Source organism: Conger conger, chromosome 1 (assembly GCF_963514075.1).
Source record: "Conger conger chromosome 1, fConCon1.1, whole genome shotgun sequence".
Lineage (NCBI taxonomy): Eukaryota > Metazoa > Chordata > Actinopteri > Anguilliformes > Congridae > Conger > Conger conger.
In genome coordinates, this window is record NC_083760.1 from 77,594,521 (window position 1) to 77,611,784 (window position 17,264).

Below are 17,264 nucleotides of genomic sequence, written 5' to 3' on the forward strand. Positions count from 1 at the left end.
ATTAGCACTGATGCACTTCACATGGGGACCAGGAGTTTTTTTTGTTTGTTTTTTTTTTTCTGCTTAGTTTATTCAATTAAGTTGCTTTGGCTGATAAAATCATCAGCTAAATAACTAATCATTGCTGTGGATTGTTTGCCTGCCGGAATTTATGGGAGACAGGCACTTACATTTTTTAGATTTGTTTCAACAATTTGTGATTGGAGCAGAAATGCATATGATACAAGTTTAATCTTTGCCAAAAATCCATGGCTGTTTCTGGATATAAATGGTTGGGCTCCCCAGTTTAAGTTCCAAACAATCAATCCAAAGTGACTAGCTTGTTAATGGAACAAATACACACAAAAAAGAAGTCTTAAATTCTAACAAAAGGCAAACCTCTCCGAATTTATTAAAAATAAATTTAAAATTAAACAGTGATGCAAGAAAACAACATATTGCTGAGACATGTACAATCAAATTGCTTTCTAATTTGAGATTAGATTGAAACAAATTGTACAAATATAGGACAATTTCAGACAATCTCAGACATGTTCCCCCCCAGGTTCTGGGTGCGTCCATCTTTGTCCCCGTTCTCGGACTGGTGGGGGCTCTCCGTCCCACTTCTCCATAGCTGCTTCACTGCTTCCCCTCCCCCTCACGCTTCACCTTGAGGAACTCGGCCATGTTGGAGAAATATTTCTGATTGGCCTCTGTCACCTTCTTCTCTGCAGCTTGCGGGTTCACAATCTCCAAACCCTGTCGCAAAGAAAACGAGAGAGGGATAAACATTAAATAATCGCACACTCGCAACATAACTGTAAACCACATTTCTGAAACTGGTTTGGTGGTGCCTACCTGCAGAGGAGTGAACGCCACACTGGAGCTGGTTCCAGAGGAGCGGTCCCTGACTGTCGACTTCCCGCCGTACACCATACTCTGCTTCTGCAGTGTCCTCTGTAAAGAGAGCCGTTATGGTCCTTTACTGACACTCGCAGCACAAACCAACACCATCAAGGTGCAGAGAGGAACAGGGTTTACGGAGCGATTGTGTACCGAAGAGATTGTGTATTGATATTGATATTCATTTAGCATATACTGTCATTCAGAGCGACTAAACATAATATAAACTGATGTTATCATAATGGCAATTCATACAGAACTCCGGGGGCCAGTTGCATTAAAGCTGGTCGTATGACGCCCGATTTTCACCACTTTTATGTGCATGTCTGTCAAGGCATGTTGCACAAGCTAGACGTTGGCAGGTAGTAATCAAGAAGTTCAAAAAGTAAAGTCAGGTGTATAAAAGCGAACTCCTAATTTGCGTACCTAGCTCATTTCTTATAGAATAGCTGATGCAAAGCTAAGAAATGTGTCAATCCATTGATTGACTCAATGGATTCATGTTCCCCCAAATATAATTAAAATCCTAATCAAAAGAAAGCTTGGGTTGTAATTACTGCAGTCACCATTATGCCTACCCTAGATTTGAGTCCATCTGTCAATGCCCAAACTTGTGCAACTAACGTGAACGTACACCTCACTGAACACCCGGCTTAGTTTCCGGCATACAGTTTTTATGCAACTGGGCCCTGGTGATTTCTGTAAAGCCTTTTAGACAACAGCAACATATATTTCTACTTACTCAAAGCAGTGACTTGTCTGGAGTGCATAAATGCATAAATACAACTGCCCTGGCTTGTATTGAGAAAAGGCCTGTAACCATGTGTACCTGCAGTGACTTTGAGATCCTGGCCTTGGTCGCATCATTGACCTGGGCCTGTCTGACACGGCCACTGCCCGATTTACCAAGCTGGCCCAAACTGAAGCCCAGATCCTCCTGGTATGCGTCATCCTCAATCTGGGGAAGAAGGAGAGTTACAGTACATAAGGGGTTGAATGGATGAAGAACACTTGCCGGCATATCCACAGATCTTCCATGGTGTCCGATCGAATGGAAAGAGGGGTGCGGGTATACTATTGTAATGATTACATAAAATGCTACATTCATTGTGTTTTACTACCCAACATCCAAATGTCTATCAATTTATTTAACCATTACCAGTATGTTAGGCTTATTGTAAAATGCATTTAGCCCAGTAGAGGTATTTGCCAGGATGGCTGTAATACAGATTTATTTGGCAAGGAATTCAAATGGGATTACAAATGGGTTACAAGTAAATCCCAAGAAAAAAAGTCAAGACATGTAGTGAGTGGACTTCACCGACCTCTGCAAACGTCATTCTGTTTGCATGCTTCCTGATCTCTGTGAGCCCCAGCCGTTCCTTCATTTTGCGATACCTGAAAGAGAGGGGTGGATTAGCCAGTGGTCACGTGCATCACTCACAGACAGCAGCAGAGAGGGGTGACCAGCATCAGTACCTCCTTCCCCCTCGTTTCTTCCTCTGCCCATCCAAGGGGGCAGGGAGGGGCTTCACCTGTTTCACAGGTGGGGGCTCCTGCCATTTGTCAAACTTGCGCTCGATCTCCTCCTTCATGTCGTAGCCAACCTGACAGATGCACATGACCACTATAGTGAGTACACACTCCATTCATTCATTCATTCATTCATTCATTCATTCCTTAATCCACCTTACACTGCCGTCTGTTCAGACTGCCTGCCTCAACTCCTGTCCTCCCCACTTTCTCCACCGGCCTTCAGCCATGCACCCGACAGGTCATCATCCCTACCCTCCCTCGAAGCCCCACCCACAGCCTAACACTTCCTCATCACTGCACGAATGACTGAGGAACAACACCTCCCGTCCCGCACCATCAGCTCTACCGCCCAGCCTCCTCCTTCACTCTCACCTTGCCGTCGGCGCTCTCGTGGAAGCTGTCCACTCTGGCAACCAGGGCGCACTTGGCCGACACCAGTCTGGCAGCCTTCCGCCGCAGGTCCTGCAGATTACATCGTTTTCCACCGTTATTCGCTTCTCCCTCTTTCCGATCTCGCCCCGGCCCCCCCGCCCCCCCGCAATAGTACCTCACTGGACAAAAGCAGTCAAAAATCGACCAGTAGAGAGGGCAAAAAGGCAGTAAAAAAAAAAGCTACGTATCAGTCCATATGGCTTGCTAGCACTGCTTGCTATAAATGGGTTACAATCGGTCCAATATATACATCTTTTTAAAGAACCACATAATGAAAGTAACAAAAAGACGATGTCGATGTGGGTTATAACACCGTAACCGCAGCCCTTCTTTGGCAGTAGTATAGGGATTGGCCACTCACAGGGGGCAGGGACTGCACCACGTCGCAGTGGTAGATGTAGCCAGTGTGGGGCAGCAGAGAGGTGCTGCTGAAGCCAGACAGGGATTTGCGCTGAGCTCCTAGCAGCATCAGGTTACAGGCAGGCATCTTCGACAGGTTGGTCAGGCCCCCAGCGATACCTAAACAGAAGGGTGGAGAGGTTTCCGCCAGCACTTTAAATATCAGTACTTGTGTAAAGGGTAATGAGGTAATGAAAAAGCCCAGCTGAAGGAAAGGTCACACGTTTTACAGTAATGAATGGAGTAACACATGCATGAAATACAAAGGAATCCATTTTCTTTTCCAGCAAATTCACATTTTTATATAGTTGAAGAATGAAGAATTCAACAAGCACTGGACAAATACACCCAAAAAAAAATTATAATAACACTAGCCCATACATCCTATTTGTACAGCACATATTCTTAACTTGCTCTGCAGTAGCTAAAGAAACATGCCATGTGAATGTATACAGACTTTAAATAATTCAGAGAAATCACCCTGCACTCATGCACATCTTTTCTTAATTTACAGCTCTAACCAGCTCTATCCCTCACCATGGCCGTCCTCTCCATTCTTTTCTCTTACCCATGATCTTGGCAGCCGTGGAGGCCCCAACAATAATGGACAGGTTAGGAGCGATGAAGGACATCCTGGACTCCACATACTCATATATCCTGTGTTTTGATTGGTTCAGCTCAAGGGCCATGTCACAAGCCTCTTCCAGTCGTTGGAGCTCATCCTCACCCAGCAACGTCCTAGTAATAGAGAAGAATGCAGTGTCTTAATGAAGAAAAGCGTGCAATCAAAATTCTCCAGACTCAACACAATCAAAATGTTTGTAGTTTAAGTTGCACTAAGGATTTCCCTGACTTCTAAAAAAAAGAATTAAAAAAAATGTCACTCTTCAAATACAACTGCTACATGCCAGTTTCCCCACTGTGTCAATGCTACTGGACAAGATCAATGTCTTGTGGCATCCAGGCAGTCACCATATTTAAAAGTACATTAAACCTCTCACCCCTGTGTAGTTGATGCAGTCACACTGACGACCATGATTGTGGCGTTGGTCAAGATCTGCTGGAGCGTCTCATTGTTTTTACACTTGTCCAGATTATTCCCCAATTCCTGTGTGCATGAAGCAGAGAGATGGCCATCATTGCATGGATTAATAAAGTTACATTCAATTACAATCCATTCAATTACACAAGACATTAAACCAAATAGACGGCAAGCCTACCTTGACCGTTCGGATATAATCCAAAGAGTTTGGTACCAAGGACTCTAGCTCTGGGAATCTCTTTGAATATTTGTCACGGACAAATTTGTGGATGATATCTGATACAGTAGAAGATAAGAGGACATGTGGTTAAAAAAAACCTGATGGCACTGACAGTTACACCCATGAACAATGTGTACATTTAAGATGCACACTGATGCACATTTTATAAAAAATGTAAAAAACATGTATGAGGGAATCGGGCATTGTAAGGATTCCCTTTGGTATATACATGAAAAATATACAAATGTCATAACATCAAGATATTTTTATTGCTCATCTATTGGGTAATAACTATAATTTAAAAAGTAGTTGTATTTACTCAGTTCATTGTCAATTTCCACAGTCAAATTATTGGCAGCTACAATCAGTCGGTACTCTGGGTCTGCCTCAACTGGACCTGAAACTGGAAGAGAGAAAATGGAACACCAGAAAAAGAGAAAAAAAAAAATCTGCAGGCTTGACGAAAATGTGACTGCATGTTCTTGTCATCTTCATGTTGAGGCATTCGTGACAAAACAAGTAAACAGAAACAAAAATAAAAACAAATACCTTCAGTGTTCTTGCGTTGGTTTCCAACATATAGAGAAATTTTGTCCATAATCTCTGAAAACTGTCAAAAGAAGTAAAGGGTCACTAATTCACCACGGAAATAAGCAAACCGCTTTCCCCCGTTTTACAAAACATGCTAGTGTGTAGATATGTAGTTTTAGTTTTTAGACAAAAAAAAAAATAAACAAAAAAATAAAAATAAAAAAAATAAAAAATAAAAAAACATAAAAAGCATAAGTCATCTCAGCTTACTGGTTTGCTGTGACGGAGTTTTGCAATTGAAGTGACGCTTTCTGTCCCACTGTAGTCAACCTCCATCTCCTCCGGTATGTCTTCCAATCCCCCTCCTCCCTCTCTTTCACCTGCTTCCCCTTCACTTTCTCCCCCACCATCCCCGGGATACAGGTCATCTTCACCCTCATCTCCTGCTTCCTCCAAGTCCGCTAAAAGTTCATCGGCTAAAGACATCTGAATGAAGGAGAACATGGTTAGCTTGAACAATAATGCTCCAAAGAGCAAGCTAGAAATGCTATCAAATACGATCACTGCGACAACTCACTTTCGATTACAATCGCCAAACACTTTGGAAGGTACAACTATACCTACTGGTCAAAATATGTTGTTATCGGTTAATGCAATCCTCTGTAGGTAGCTATATACCTTACCCTAGTTAGTTGCGGTTTCCAGTCATTAAACAGTGCAATTAATGAAGCCAATCAAGATGCTACCCACGATTCATACGCAAGTTAATGCATCAAGAGATCACGATGCATATAACCTACAATCCAACAACAAAGCACAAACATTTAGCAACGCTGCATAACCACATTTTCAAGGATCAAGCTCGCAAGGAGAGAGCATATTAATATTGTAATCAATTTATTGTAACTAACGTTAGCTAACTAGCGAGTAGCTAAGCTATTCTCTTAACGCAAAATGCTGAGATTACTCACCTTAGCAACTTACTAGCTATTACTGCTTTATCCAGGGAAGACCTGAAATACATAAAACGGGAAAAATGTGAAATATTTGTAATTATTCGACGATATAGCCGACTACCTTACTTTTTGTAAATATGTTACAATCGGCTCAACGTTGTCTGGTTAAATATATTTCGACTGGCGCACGGATAATACGTCAAAGCATTTAAGCCAATTGGAGTCCAAAATAACATCAACCTCCCTCCCATCCCCTCCCCCCCGTTCCGCCCCGTGTAGAATGCATCAGCTGTGACCAGAATGGGAAGTATTATACATGCGCCAAGGATAGAAGTTGCTAAAATACAAATTCGGAGAAAAAACTAACAGATATGCACATTACAAGATTTAAAAAAATATAATAATACCATGATATAACATTCTCAAAGATTAATTTACGCATTTCTGTAATTTATACACGATTTCACATGCTGATTTTGGCATGATAAAATCAGCATGGTAATTATTTTGATTAGTTTACCATGATGCTCTTGGTGATCTTGGTTGGGACTCACCGCAAAAATGTGGACCAGGCAATTTCTCACTAACTATGCCTTAGGACTCTAGTGGTGTTGAACTGCTGGACATAAGCTTGGCCAACTTCATTCACCAGTTCATTACCTCAGCATCTCAGCATTATACGTGATGTGCCTTGATGAGCCCTCAATTGGTAGCTCAGATTACATATGATGAGTGTTGGCTAGGACTTCTGGGCTCAACCGTCCAAACCCCTCATCCACTGGGGAAAAGTTACCATATGCATTAAGCACCAACTGATGCTACAGTTACAGTGCATCCGGAAAGTATTCACAGCGCTTCACTTTTTCCACATTTTGTTATGTTACAGCCTTATTCCAAAATTGATTAAATTCATTTTTTTTTCCTTACAGAAGAAATCGCAGCCTTTGCCATGAAGCTCAAAATTGAGCTCAGGTGCATCCTGTTTCCACTGATCAACCTTGAGATGTTTCTACAGCTTAATTGGAGTCCACCTGTGGTAAATTCAGTTGATTGGACATGACTTGGAAAGGCACACACCTGTCTATATAAGGTCCCACAGTTGACAGTGCATGTTGGAGCACAAACCAAGCATGAAGTCAAAGGAATTGTCTGTAGACCGCCGAGACAGGATAGTCTTGAGGCACAAATCTGGGGAAGGGTACAGAAACATTTCTGCTGCTTTGAAGGTCCCAATGAGCACAGTGGCCTCCATCATCTGTAAATGGAAGAAGTTTGGAACCACCAGGACTCTTCCTAGAGCTGGCCACCCGTCTAAACTGAGCAATCGGGGGGGGAAAAGGGCTTTAGTCAGGGAGGTGACCAAGAACCCGATGGTCACTCTGTCAGAGTTCCAGCGTTCCTCTGTGGAGAGAGGAGAACCTTCCAGAAGGACAACCATCTCTGCAGCAATCCACCAATCATGCCTGTATGGTAGAGTGGCCAGACAGAAGCCACTCCTTAGTAAAAGGCACATGGCAGCCCGCCTGCAGTTTGCCAAAAGGTACCTGAAGGACTCCGACCATGAGAAACAAAATTCTCTGGTCTGAAGAGACAAAGATTGAACTTTTTGGCGTAAATGCCAGGCGTCATGTTTGGAGGAAACCAGGCACCGCTCATCACCTGGCCAATACCATCCCTACAGTGAAACATGGTGGTGGCAGCATCATGCTGTGGGGATGTTTTTCAGTGGCAGGAACTGGGAGACTAGTCAGGATTGAGGGAAAGATGAATGCAGCAATGTACAGAGACATCCTGGATGAAAACCTGCTCCAGAGTGCTCTTGACCTCAGACTGGGGCAATGGTTCATCTTTCAGCAGGACAAAGACCCTAAGCACACAGCCAAGATATCAAAGGAGTGGCTTCAGGACAACTCTGTGAATGTCCTTGAGTGGCCCAGCCAGAGCCCAGACTTGAATCTTATTGAACATCTCTGGAGAGATCTGAAAATGGCTGTGCACCGACACTCCCCATCCAACCTGATGGAGCTTGAGAGGTGCTGCAAAGAGGAATGGGCGAAACTGCCCAAAGATAGGTGTGCCAAGCTTGTGGCATCATATTCAAAAAGACTTGAGGCTGTAATTGCTGTCAAAGGTGCATCAACAAAGTATTGAGCAAAGGCTGAATACTTATGTACATGTGATTTCTTAGTTTTTTATTTTTAATAAATTTGCTAAAATTTCAAAAACTTCTTTTCATGTTGTCATTCTGGGGTGTTGTGTGTAGAATGTTGAGGGAAAAAATGAATTTATTCCATTTTGGAATAAGGCTGTAACATAACAAAATGTGGGGAAAGTGAAGCGCTGTGAATACTTTCCGGATGCACTGTGTATTGGGAAGGCTAGCCTACAATGCAGGAGATGGCTATCAAGCATGGCCCATGGTTAATGCATGCAAGGAGAGCACAGGCAAGATACTGGTGAACAGGCAACAGCTCACACCTTGTCGGGCACTGTGTTGAGAGAATCTGATCCATGATGCCAGAATACACATTACAGCAAAGCAGACAAACTGGTCTTGCACAAATAGGTAATTTCTCTGACTATCCTGTTGGCTATGCTCAGCAGAAAACCATCACAGAGAACCCAGACATCACGACTATGATTAATGAAGCTTTATCAATGCACTTTCAGGTGACTCATGTAATTGGCTTCACTATGGCATCAGCAATGAGTACTCTATGACACTACGATTACTCAACATTCTATTACTTGGATGGATTCTCATACATCAGGTGTGAGAGGAAAGCACTGATGACCAATCTCATGTTTTTATGTCTAGGTGAAATTAAAGAGGCAGTGCTGCATTTTCGTTGTCTCAGGTGGCATATTTGACCCACTTTTAAAGCATAAGAAGGCAAAAAATATTTTAAGGAAATGTGTTGGGTCCCCCCTGGGTTGGCAGTTTGTCCTGCTATCCTAGAATCTCTCAGAACCTGAGATTATATAGCATGTCATGGATAAACTTTGCCATCTTGTTGTGTATTTGATCCCAATGCTCAAGCATGAAAAGTCAAAACTACACATTCAATGTCACGTTTAAATGTGTAATTTAAAAATATGTTGCTCATTTATATAATCATACATTTTCTATGGGGCTTTGCTATGCAACTAGCTTCATACTTTACTTGAAAAAAGGCAACACAATTAAGTTTTAATCGATCTGAAGTGAATTTTAAAAAATCCCATTGTATGCCCCCCCCCCCCACCCCCACAAAAAAAACTCTGCTAATTGATAGAAGACAGTACAATTTATTCTCATCAAACAATGAAATAAAGGTTTCACAGTTTTTCTTACATTGTTTGCATTTCCCCCTTTTTACAGCATGTCATGAAACTCCCCTCATTAAACAATACAAGTTTAAATCGACACTGAGACAGACAAACAAATGAGCTAGTTAGACCTAAATGGATGCCTGTATGGTAAGTTTTAGAAATGAAATATAAAATGACTTGTGATCATAGGGCCATATTTAAGAATATGGACTCTCTTCACATGTTCTGGATTATTTTTATTTGACCTCAAAATAAATGCAAACAGGACCAAAAACTAAGCTGAATAATAAGATGAATATAAAAATAACAAAAATTAACAGACAACCAAATTACACAGATGGATAGACAGAAATACTGATAAGATGAACTATGTTCTCAGCCCCATGTAACGGGCTTGAAAAAAATACCTTCAGTCATTTGACTGTGATCATACAAACCAAAACGGGTGTAATTTAATACATGAATTTCATCTGAAATCATTTTGATATTAAATAAATATGTAACACAAATAACCATATGAAATGCAATAAATAAATAAATAAATAAATACATAAACACGGCCCTGTGAAATAACTAAATGGAAAAATAAATTAGACATAAAACAAATAGTAAATAGCTGATATTAACCTGTTCATTCATGCTACAAATAATTCTAAAATAAATTACTCTAAAATAAGTTTGTATACACATGAAAGATTCACAATTTTCTTTTTTTTATACAATGAGTACTTTCAAATAGTTCAACTGGGGATTCTCCCAGCTGTGGCATACACTTATGGTCAACTGTAAATGAAAATTATATTACAATGTAATGACTTAAATTCAAGCTTACACATTGGCATAAGAATGGTCAGAAAGAGAGAACCCCTGTAAATAACAGGTAGGCAGGGATGGACGAAAGAGAAAAGAGATTAACTTAAAGACTTCCATTGCATAGCAGTTAAATCAGTTTCAGATTTTACTAAGCTACAGGCGCTATATCAATATCACAAAATAGTATGTTAATGCAGTATCTGCAAATACACCTCAAATGAGGTGACAAAAAGGGGAAACAAACAACTCCAGGGGGAGCTTCATATTCAAGGTCCTGCAGCCGGTAAAACCTGGAATGTCTCAAACATCTAGAATGGGAGTCTTTCCATCACTTTAAAGTAAACTCTGACAACAGCGGACAGCAGGATAAACTTCAGCAATATTTTCAGGTTTTCATTGAGGGCTGAGGTCAGGAAATGAAAGAGAAGCGTGTCAGACTAAATGAGGGTCATGGGCAGGGCTTACAGTAAAGCGTGATGATGTCACAGGATTAGTCCCTGACAGTTTTGGGTTGATTGACAGATCCTCACTTTCCTTGGACTCCACTGTACCAGCTGCTCCTGAAGGAGAATAAAACATGCTGCGTAGCATACCAACACTCCCAACTGGACTTGCTCATAGTTTCAAAATGAAGATATGTGGGGCTTTTAAAAACAACATTGAAGTTAATAAACATAATTGACATTTTAAAATAAATGTGGTTAAAAATATACTTCCGCAACCCTGTTTTTATAATGGAAAATAACCACAATTTACATAGACTCTCAGTTAAAAATATCCCACTGGACCTGTCAAAAGAAAGAATCAACATTTCACATGTTTAGAAATAGTTCCTTCTACTCCCTTGAGGAGCTTAGAACTGTTCCAACTCAGAGAGACTCTGATTCTTCAACCTCTGAAATAATAAAAGTATCTAATTTTGGTGTTGGGATGAAAAGATGAAAATATGAAAAAAGAAAAAAGACTCCACACCAGAAAGGGATTAGCAATATGCAGCCATTTGTGATGAACAAAACAGGCTTTGTTCATTGAATTTCAGCAGCCACAATACATGATGAAGCAAGCCAAAAATTCAGTTGGAGTCAAAACCCATTTAAAATCAGCATGAATTATTCAAAATTGTTTAACTCACCTAATGCCTCTATGGTTGAGGCATTCTTTAATTCATCTTGAGCAGGAGATGGACTCGGGGGTGCAGAGCCAGTGCTAAGCTCATTGGTTGGTGTTTCCTATCCAAAGTTAAGAGTTAAAATAAATCAGGGATTCAAAATGAATATGCAAGCACAAAGATAAAGAGAAGACAGTTCATATATACACTCAGTGATCACTTTATTAGGTAGACCTGTACAACAGCATGTTAATGCAAATATTTAATCAGCCAATCATGTGGCAGCAACCAAGTGCATGCAGATGTGGTCAAGCTGTTTCAGCTGTTTTTCAGACCAAATGTCAGAATTGGGAAGAAATTTGGCTTTGATGGTGGAATGAATGTTGGTACCAGACAGGGTGGTCTGAATATCTCATAAACTACTGATCTCCTGGGATTTTCACGCACAACAGTCTCAGCAGAGAATGGTGTGGAATCTGAAAAAATCCAGTGAGCAGCAGTTCTGCGGGCAGAAAAGCGTTGTTAATGACAGATGTCCGAGGAGAAGGGCCAGACTGGTTGAAGCTGACAGGAAGGTGACAGAAACGCATTACAACAGTGGTATGGAAGAAGAGCGGTGTGAACACACAACGCATCAAACCTCTATGTGGATAGGCTACAGCAGCAGAAGAAATACTCTAATAAATACCTAATAAAGTGCTTACTGAGTGTATTACTTTAACTGTCTTAAAATTCCCAATAAAATAAATCACAACATACCTGATCAAAGAGATAGACAGTGACATCATCAAAGAAAGACACGTTTCTTCCTCTCTCCTTTTCCCTTTCCACTGGTTCCCGTGGTGATTTTAATAAGCTCCGCAATCCCACGCGTCTATCAACATCTGTTTCTGTGACAACAATCACTCTACCAGCTGCTTCTTCTTCTTCTTGATCTTCATCTTCCTCTTCATCAGGGTCACTTCCAGTAGATGCTCCTCTTCTTCTCCCACCTCTCTCTCTGTTTTCTCCAACTTCCCAAAATCCTACCCGGGGACTTGGCGAGAGAGGGAGAGAGAGTGCAAGGGGAGGCAGGGAGAGGGAGAGCCGTGCGAGTTTGGCTGTAAGACAGAAGATAGCAAAGAAAGTGAAAAGTTATTGTTCTGTGAACATGGGACATTGGAAAAGGGGCCTATTCAAATCTTGCCCTTAATGACTACAATAGAGCACATAGATTCTAGCTCTGGGGAGAGTCAAACAAGATACATCGGTTTTATTTTTTATTATTTTTTATTAAGGATCCCCATTAGCTGATGCCATAGCAACCAGCTAGTCTTCCTAGGGTCAACATAAAAATACATACAAAAACAATCACAAGTAAAAACCGTACAATTGCCAAAAAAACAGAACTCAACACACAATGCATTGGATTAATATAGATATTCATTTACTGGACCATGTGTTCACAAATGTGAACAGAATGAAAACCTAAAAACACTATTGATCAGTCTTATCCAAAAAGTCAAGGTCTTGACTGAAGACCATTATTAGTTAATTTATTGAATCAGGTGTCATAGTGCTGCACCCATACTTGCCTTTTCAGATAAGACTGGACACCCATTATCTAAAGGATCAGGTTTACTGGCAGAAATGTAAAAAAAGAAAAAGAAGGTTTTTTGGCACAAAATATTTTTTTATTTGAGATCTAAAGCCTACCTTTCATTGCTTGGTTTGCAACCACCAAAGGGGGTGTGATCTCCGCCTCTGGCCTAGCAAGAGTAAAAGGGTCGCTCATGGCCACAAAGGGTTCATCCTGTATTTCTGGCTGGGCTGCGTGCTGGCACTCCTCTTTGCTACGAATGCAAAATATTCAAAATTGATATGATTGTAGTGTCTATAACTCATACACAGAGATCCATAGTGAGAGAACAAGACTGGTGCTATAAATGTTAATTAGATGCATTAGTGGGTAAAACAACAGATGAAATGTATTCATATACAGCAATATTTTCTGCCTTCTGCGGCTTTTACTATCAGCTTACATAAGAACCACATACAATTCAAACAGTCACCTAAAATATGTATTTTTACAATGGAAATTATAGTGAATAATGCAAACTGCTTACTGATCACTTCCTTGACTGTCTTTTTCTCTTTGTCTGTCTCCTTCCTCTGTCACGAGGCCACTCCAGGGATGAAGAACAACTGCCTCACTCACAGTTGTCCCCCATAACACATTCTTCTTCACATTTTCACTGAGAGAGTACTGCAATCGCTCCTCACACACCTGACGGAGAGGGAGACACAGGGGAATAAAAAGAGGGAGAAAGAATGCATAATGGGAATATTGTAATTCTTATCCTTATTAAGGTGACCATCCTATCGATGGCCTAATAAAGAACTCACCACATTCCTATTCACTTAAAGGGAATCATCAAATCAAAATCTCAATTATATAACAGGCAAAAATGTAGAATGTCAAACAATGTTTACACAGTGTATTTAATAAAGGCTCATTCTTACCTGCATCATTAAGCCATTTTTAGTTGGCATTTTGGAGGACAGCGACCGCTGAGCCTTGTTTTTTTCAGACATGTGGCATGGAGAAGTAAATGATGGATCTTCTAATCCATGTTTCTCCTCTCCAAGAGAAGACTGGGTCAGAGAGGATGTACCCGGGACCGTCTCTTGGTTGCTCTGAGGTTGTTGACATTGACTGGGTCTCAGGAGTTGATCTGTGTCATCGGATTTTGGCAAGTATCTTTTAGAGTCTCCCTCCACCTCTCCCCGAAGGCCTATTCTCCTCTCCCCTTCCCGAGTAGGAGACTTATCTTTGCCTGCGCCTGCCTCACCCGAGCCTCGGGATTTTTGCTCAGGAGTCTTTTTGAGGGATTCCAATAATTCAAGGTTGCCCAAGAATAGATCACCAAGTGTGTCCTCATCTCCTGAAATGCAACATAGTTGCTCTAGCTTCTCAAAATCTTCCAGTGGTTCCTCGTCTAAGTCCTTCCACTCAGATATCAACAACTCAGGGATAGATGTCAGTGAACACTGGGCAAGAGATATTTTCTGAGACAGGGTGTTTTCTTCATTTTTACCCACAATGAAATGCTGGTGGGGGTCCTGCTGATCTGTGGGGTGGCAGATTTTAGCTGGCTGTACAGATGGATGTCCCAGATTTACAGAGGTGCCCTTGTTCTGAGTGATATCCCTACATGACTCTGGAGGAGGCCCAGTGTCTTCAAGGGACACAGAAGTGGTACAACTGAGTCCCTCATCAAGACTGTGTTCTGATGTCAAAACTATGTCCATCAACAATGTTTCAGCCTCTGGCAAGCTGTCTAGACTCGGTGGGACTACTCTCTCACCAGAATCTTTATAAGGCTGACGATCTTGTCCTCTCTCAGAACAGGGCATATCTGAATCAAAAACTGCTATTTCCTCTGAAATGGTGGATTGCTGCTTTCGTTCAACATTGGATGAAACAACCGAAGAATACATGTGTGAGTCATTGTCAATTTGTGTAGTGGAATCACTGCTGGTAGAATTGATTTGTTTATTTTCTAAAAGAAATTCAGGCAAAGATGAAGCCTGGGGAGCTTTTTTGGTGTGGGAGGAATCTAAGCCAGTATAACTTATGTCCTTGATTTCTATGTTATGACATTCAGAAGCAAGTATGTTTTGGATTTTCGACTTATTTTCTTGAAAATGGGTTTCAGATTCTGTAATACTTGGTGCATGATGTGGATGCCCACTGTAAATTACTTTATTCACTGATTCTCTATCAGAAACTGTACCTTGGACACTGTAGCTGTCACTGAAACTGATAGAATTGAATGGGCCAATACCAGGGAAACGACTTTCTACATTTTCACCTGCATTTTCAATGGGCAGTTTATCTTCAGTATCCACAGGCTGAAATGCCTCACAAGAGAGTTCAAGTTCATGTTTGTGTGTGTTGAGAACTTGATTTTCCATATGAGCACAATCTACCTCAAGTGCACTCCTAAAAAAATTGGTCTGGCATGAATTTGTATTCTCTGTTTCAAGAGATTGGGTTTCCAAACTGAAGACATTATCTTCAAGTCTTTCTTCCGTTGGTGCATCTCTTGCACTCAGAACCTGACAGTTCTCCATACAATCTATTCCCTGGTTTCTGTTCATTTCAGAGAGTGTTTTTGTGGAGCTTTCCTCGTTCTCTTCACTGTGGTAACATGAATGAGGACAGGTGACATTTGCGTCCTCTCCGACAATGTCTGACTGTTGATTTATCTCTGAATATCTGTTGAAGTTTTGATTCTCCTCAGCAGAATCTCCTCTGTGCAAAGATAGCATATTGGAGGTTCTATCATCACTGCTCTGTATCTCAGAATCTCTACCCATCTCACAAAGTGGGCCATCCTCTCCTCTCCTACACAAGAGAGTCTGCTGTGCTGGGTTTTCCAAATTCTCAACTTCCACAAACTGAGATTCCTCCTTAATGTCTTGTTCCTCCATCTCCAGATCTGGAGTTTCAAGATTTTCTTCCTGCTGTATCTTCAGTATTTGGCTAATCTGATTTGTCACTAACCCTGAAACCTGAGTGGACATGGGCTGGATCGGTAGAATGCCTTCATCCACTCCAATGATGTCTGCCTGTCCTTGCCTCTCATCATTAGCTCCGTCTTTACCACTTTCTTGGACAGAAGGATGAGGCTCACTACCTGCAAGTTCATCATTCTCTTCGGCCCCCCAGAATCGATGCCCAAAAACGGCTTCTTCTTTGTTTCCCCAAGAATCACTGCTGAAACTCGAGAATAACTCCGTCCCTAGTTCCACCTCTTGGTTTCTAGTCTCTGCTGAAGCCCATTGGTCGTTTTCTGCAGGCCACAGATGGAGATCTCCTTTCTTAAATCTGTAGCAGTCCAATTCTCCACTCACAGCTGCTGCTCGTTCTTCTTCATCTTCTTCCATGGCATTCCACAGTTCCTTCGCCTTTAGCTCCAATCCTTTTGACTCCATATCAACATTATCTACAAAACCCACTCTTGCTGAGATCTCATCTGAGGTTTCTGCTACTCCTTCAGCCTGTTTGTCATTCTCCAGATTCTCCTTAATCGTAAAACACAGTTCCCCAGCAGCTAACTGTTTCTCTGTCTCTGATTTTGCTTTGGCTCTCTCATCATCACTTTCCTCTGAATAACATAAATTCCTTAAGCCCAATTCATTAGCATCTTGGCTCTGAGCCTCAAGCTCATGACACTCTTTTCTGGGAGGGGTTTCAATGCTCTGATCTCCCCAGAAAGAGTGGGTGAGATGGGGATTAACTTTGTCTGTACATCCCTCATGGTTAGCCTCCAACACTGACTCAAACTCATCCTTGGATCTTGTGTCACTGGTTGTCACATTATAGAACCTACATAGTCTAGATTCTCTGTTGTCAGGATTACAGAACAATTCTAGCACTTTCTCCTTGTTATCGTGTACAGTATGGTATTCTTGTGATGTCAGATCTTCGTCCCTCTGATCTGTACATTTTAAACGTGGTTCAGGATCAATTAATTCTTTTTTGGATCCTAGCTCATAGTCCTGTGTTGCTGGCTGTTTTTCATGACCTGGGATTTCTTTAAAATTCACTCCCTCAATAACATTTGAGAAGGATGTGAAGTCTTTATCTACTGGATCCTGGTATCTAATTTCCTTGGACTCTTTCTTAACCTCATCTGCATCATTACAACTACCAGTTTCAGAAAATGCTTTGTAGTTCAGTTTATTTTCATCCTTACATGGAAACCCTTTCAGCGGTTCACAGTCTAAAGTGGAGAATAACTTGGCTATGAACTCAGCATTGCCTTCTTTTGTTAGATCCTTTGAGAGTGGTGCTTGGCCCTCAGATACTTTCAAATGTGAGTCTTCACACTTTGTCCACTCATACTGATTTCTCAGTATTTCAGTAAATTCTTTCTTCTCAGTTTGCTTCTCTACAACTTGATCTAATTCTCTCAAAGTATTATTTCCCCCCACAATACTGTAAACATCCTTGATTATGGACTGATTATCACCAGTGAGAGACGA

At 41.3% G+C, this 17,264-nt stretch overlaps 2 protein-coding genes across 3 annotated transcripts; both read right to left on the bottom strand.

Annotated features, from left to right (window-relative positions):
• Positions 1 to 355: 355 nt before the first annotated feature.
• prpf31 (PRP31 pre-mRNA processing factor 31 homolog (yeast)) lies at positions 356 to 6,179 on the bottom strand. Its single transcript, XM_061255195.1, has 14 exons — positions 6,014 to 6,179; positions 5,313 to 5,528; positions 5,061 to 5,121; positions 4,831 to 4,914; positions 4,470 to 4,567; positions 4,251 to 4,357; positions 3,818 to 3,987; positions 3,212 to 3,369; positions 2,791 to 2,880; positions 2,362 to 2,489; positions 2,208 to 2,280; positions 1,712 to 1,840; positions 838 to 936; positions 356 to 738 (listed from the first exon to the last, which is right to left on the bottom strand). The coding sequence occupies exons 2-14, from the start codon at positions 5,526 to 5,528 to the stop codon at positions 619 to 621; spliced, it is 1,533 nt and encodes a 510-aa protein (XP_061111179.1). The 5' UTR covers positions 6,014 to 6,179; the 3' UTR covers positions 356 to 618.
• Positions 6,180 to 9,270: 3,091 nt separating this feature from the next.
• LOC133139124 (uncharacterized) lies at positions 9,271 to 16,629 on the bottom strand. Of its 2 annotated transcripts, none has more exons than XM_061258465.1 (6): positions 13,734 to 16,629; positions 13,337 to 13,497; positions 12,927 to 13,063; positions 11,991 to 12,331; positions 11,256 to 11,352; positions 9,271 to 10,677 (listed from the first exon to the last, which is right to left on the bottom strand). In XM_061258465.1, exons 1-6 carry the CDS (start codon positions 16,209 to 16,211, stop codon positions 10,556 to 10,558), a joined length of 3,336 nt encoding a protein of 1,111 aa, XP_061114449.1. In that variant the 5' UTR covers positions 16,212 to 16,629; the 3' UTR covers positions 9,271 to 10,555. The 2 variants fall into 2 exon arrangements, with proteins under 2 accessions (XP_061114449.1, XP_061114440.1); XM_061258456.1 differs by having other exon boundaries at positions 9,271 to 10,683; positions 13,734 to 16,624.
• Positions 16,630 to 17,264: the final 635 nt, after the last annotated feature.

Bases quoted from the DNA above. Each gene is read 5' to 3' on its own strand.
- prpf31 (XM_061255195.1), bottom strand. From the start codon at position 5,528: ATGTCTTTAGCCGATGAACTTTTAGCGGACTTGGAGGAAGCAGGAGAT. The intron at 4,568-4,830 runs GTAAATACAACT...CTACTGTATCAG, and splicing joins GGAAATTGACAATGAACTGA to ATATCATCCACAAATTTGTC. The intron at 3,988-4,250 runs GTGAGAGGTTTA...CTCTATTACTAG, and splicing joins ACTGCATCAACTACACAGGG to GACGTTGCTGGGTGAGGATG.
- LOC133139124 (XM_061258456.1), bottom strand. From the start codon at position 16,211: ATGGAGTCAAAAGGATTGGAGCTAAAGGCGAAGGAACTGTGGAATGCC. The intron at 12,332-12,926 runs GTAGGCTTTAGA...TCTGTCTTACAG, and splicing joins TGCAAACCAAGCAATGAAAG to CCAAACTCGCACGGCTCTCC. The intron at 10,684-11,255 runs GTGAGTTAAACA...ATTCTCCTTCAG, and splicing joins CTCAACCATAGAGGCATTAG to GAGCAGCTGGTACAGTGGAG.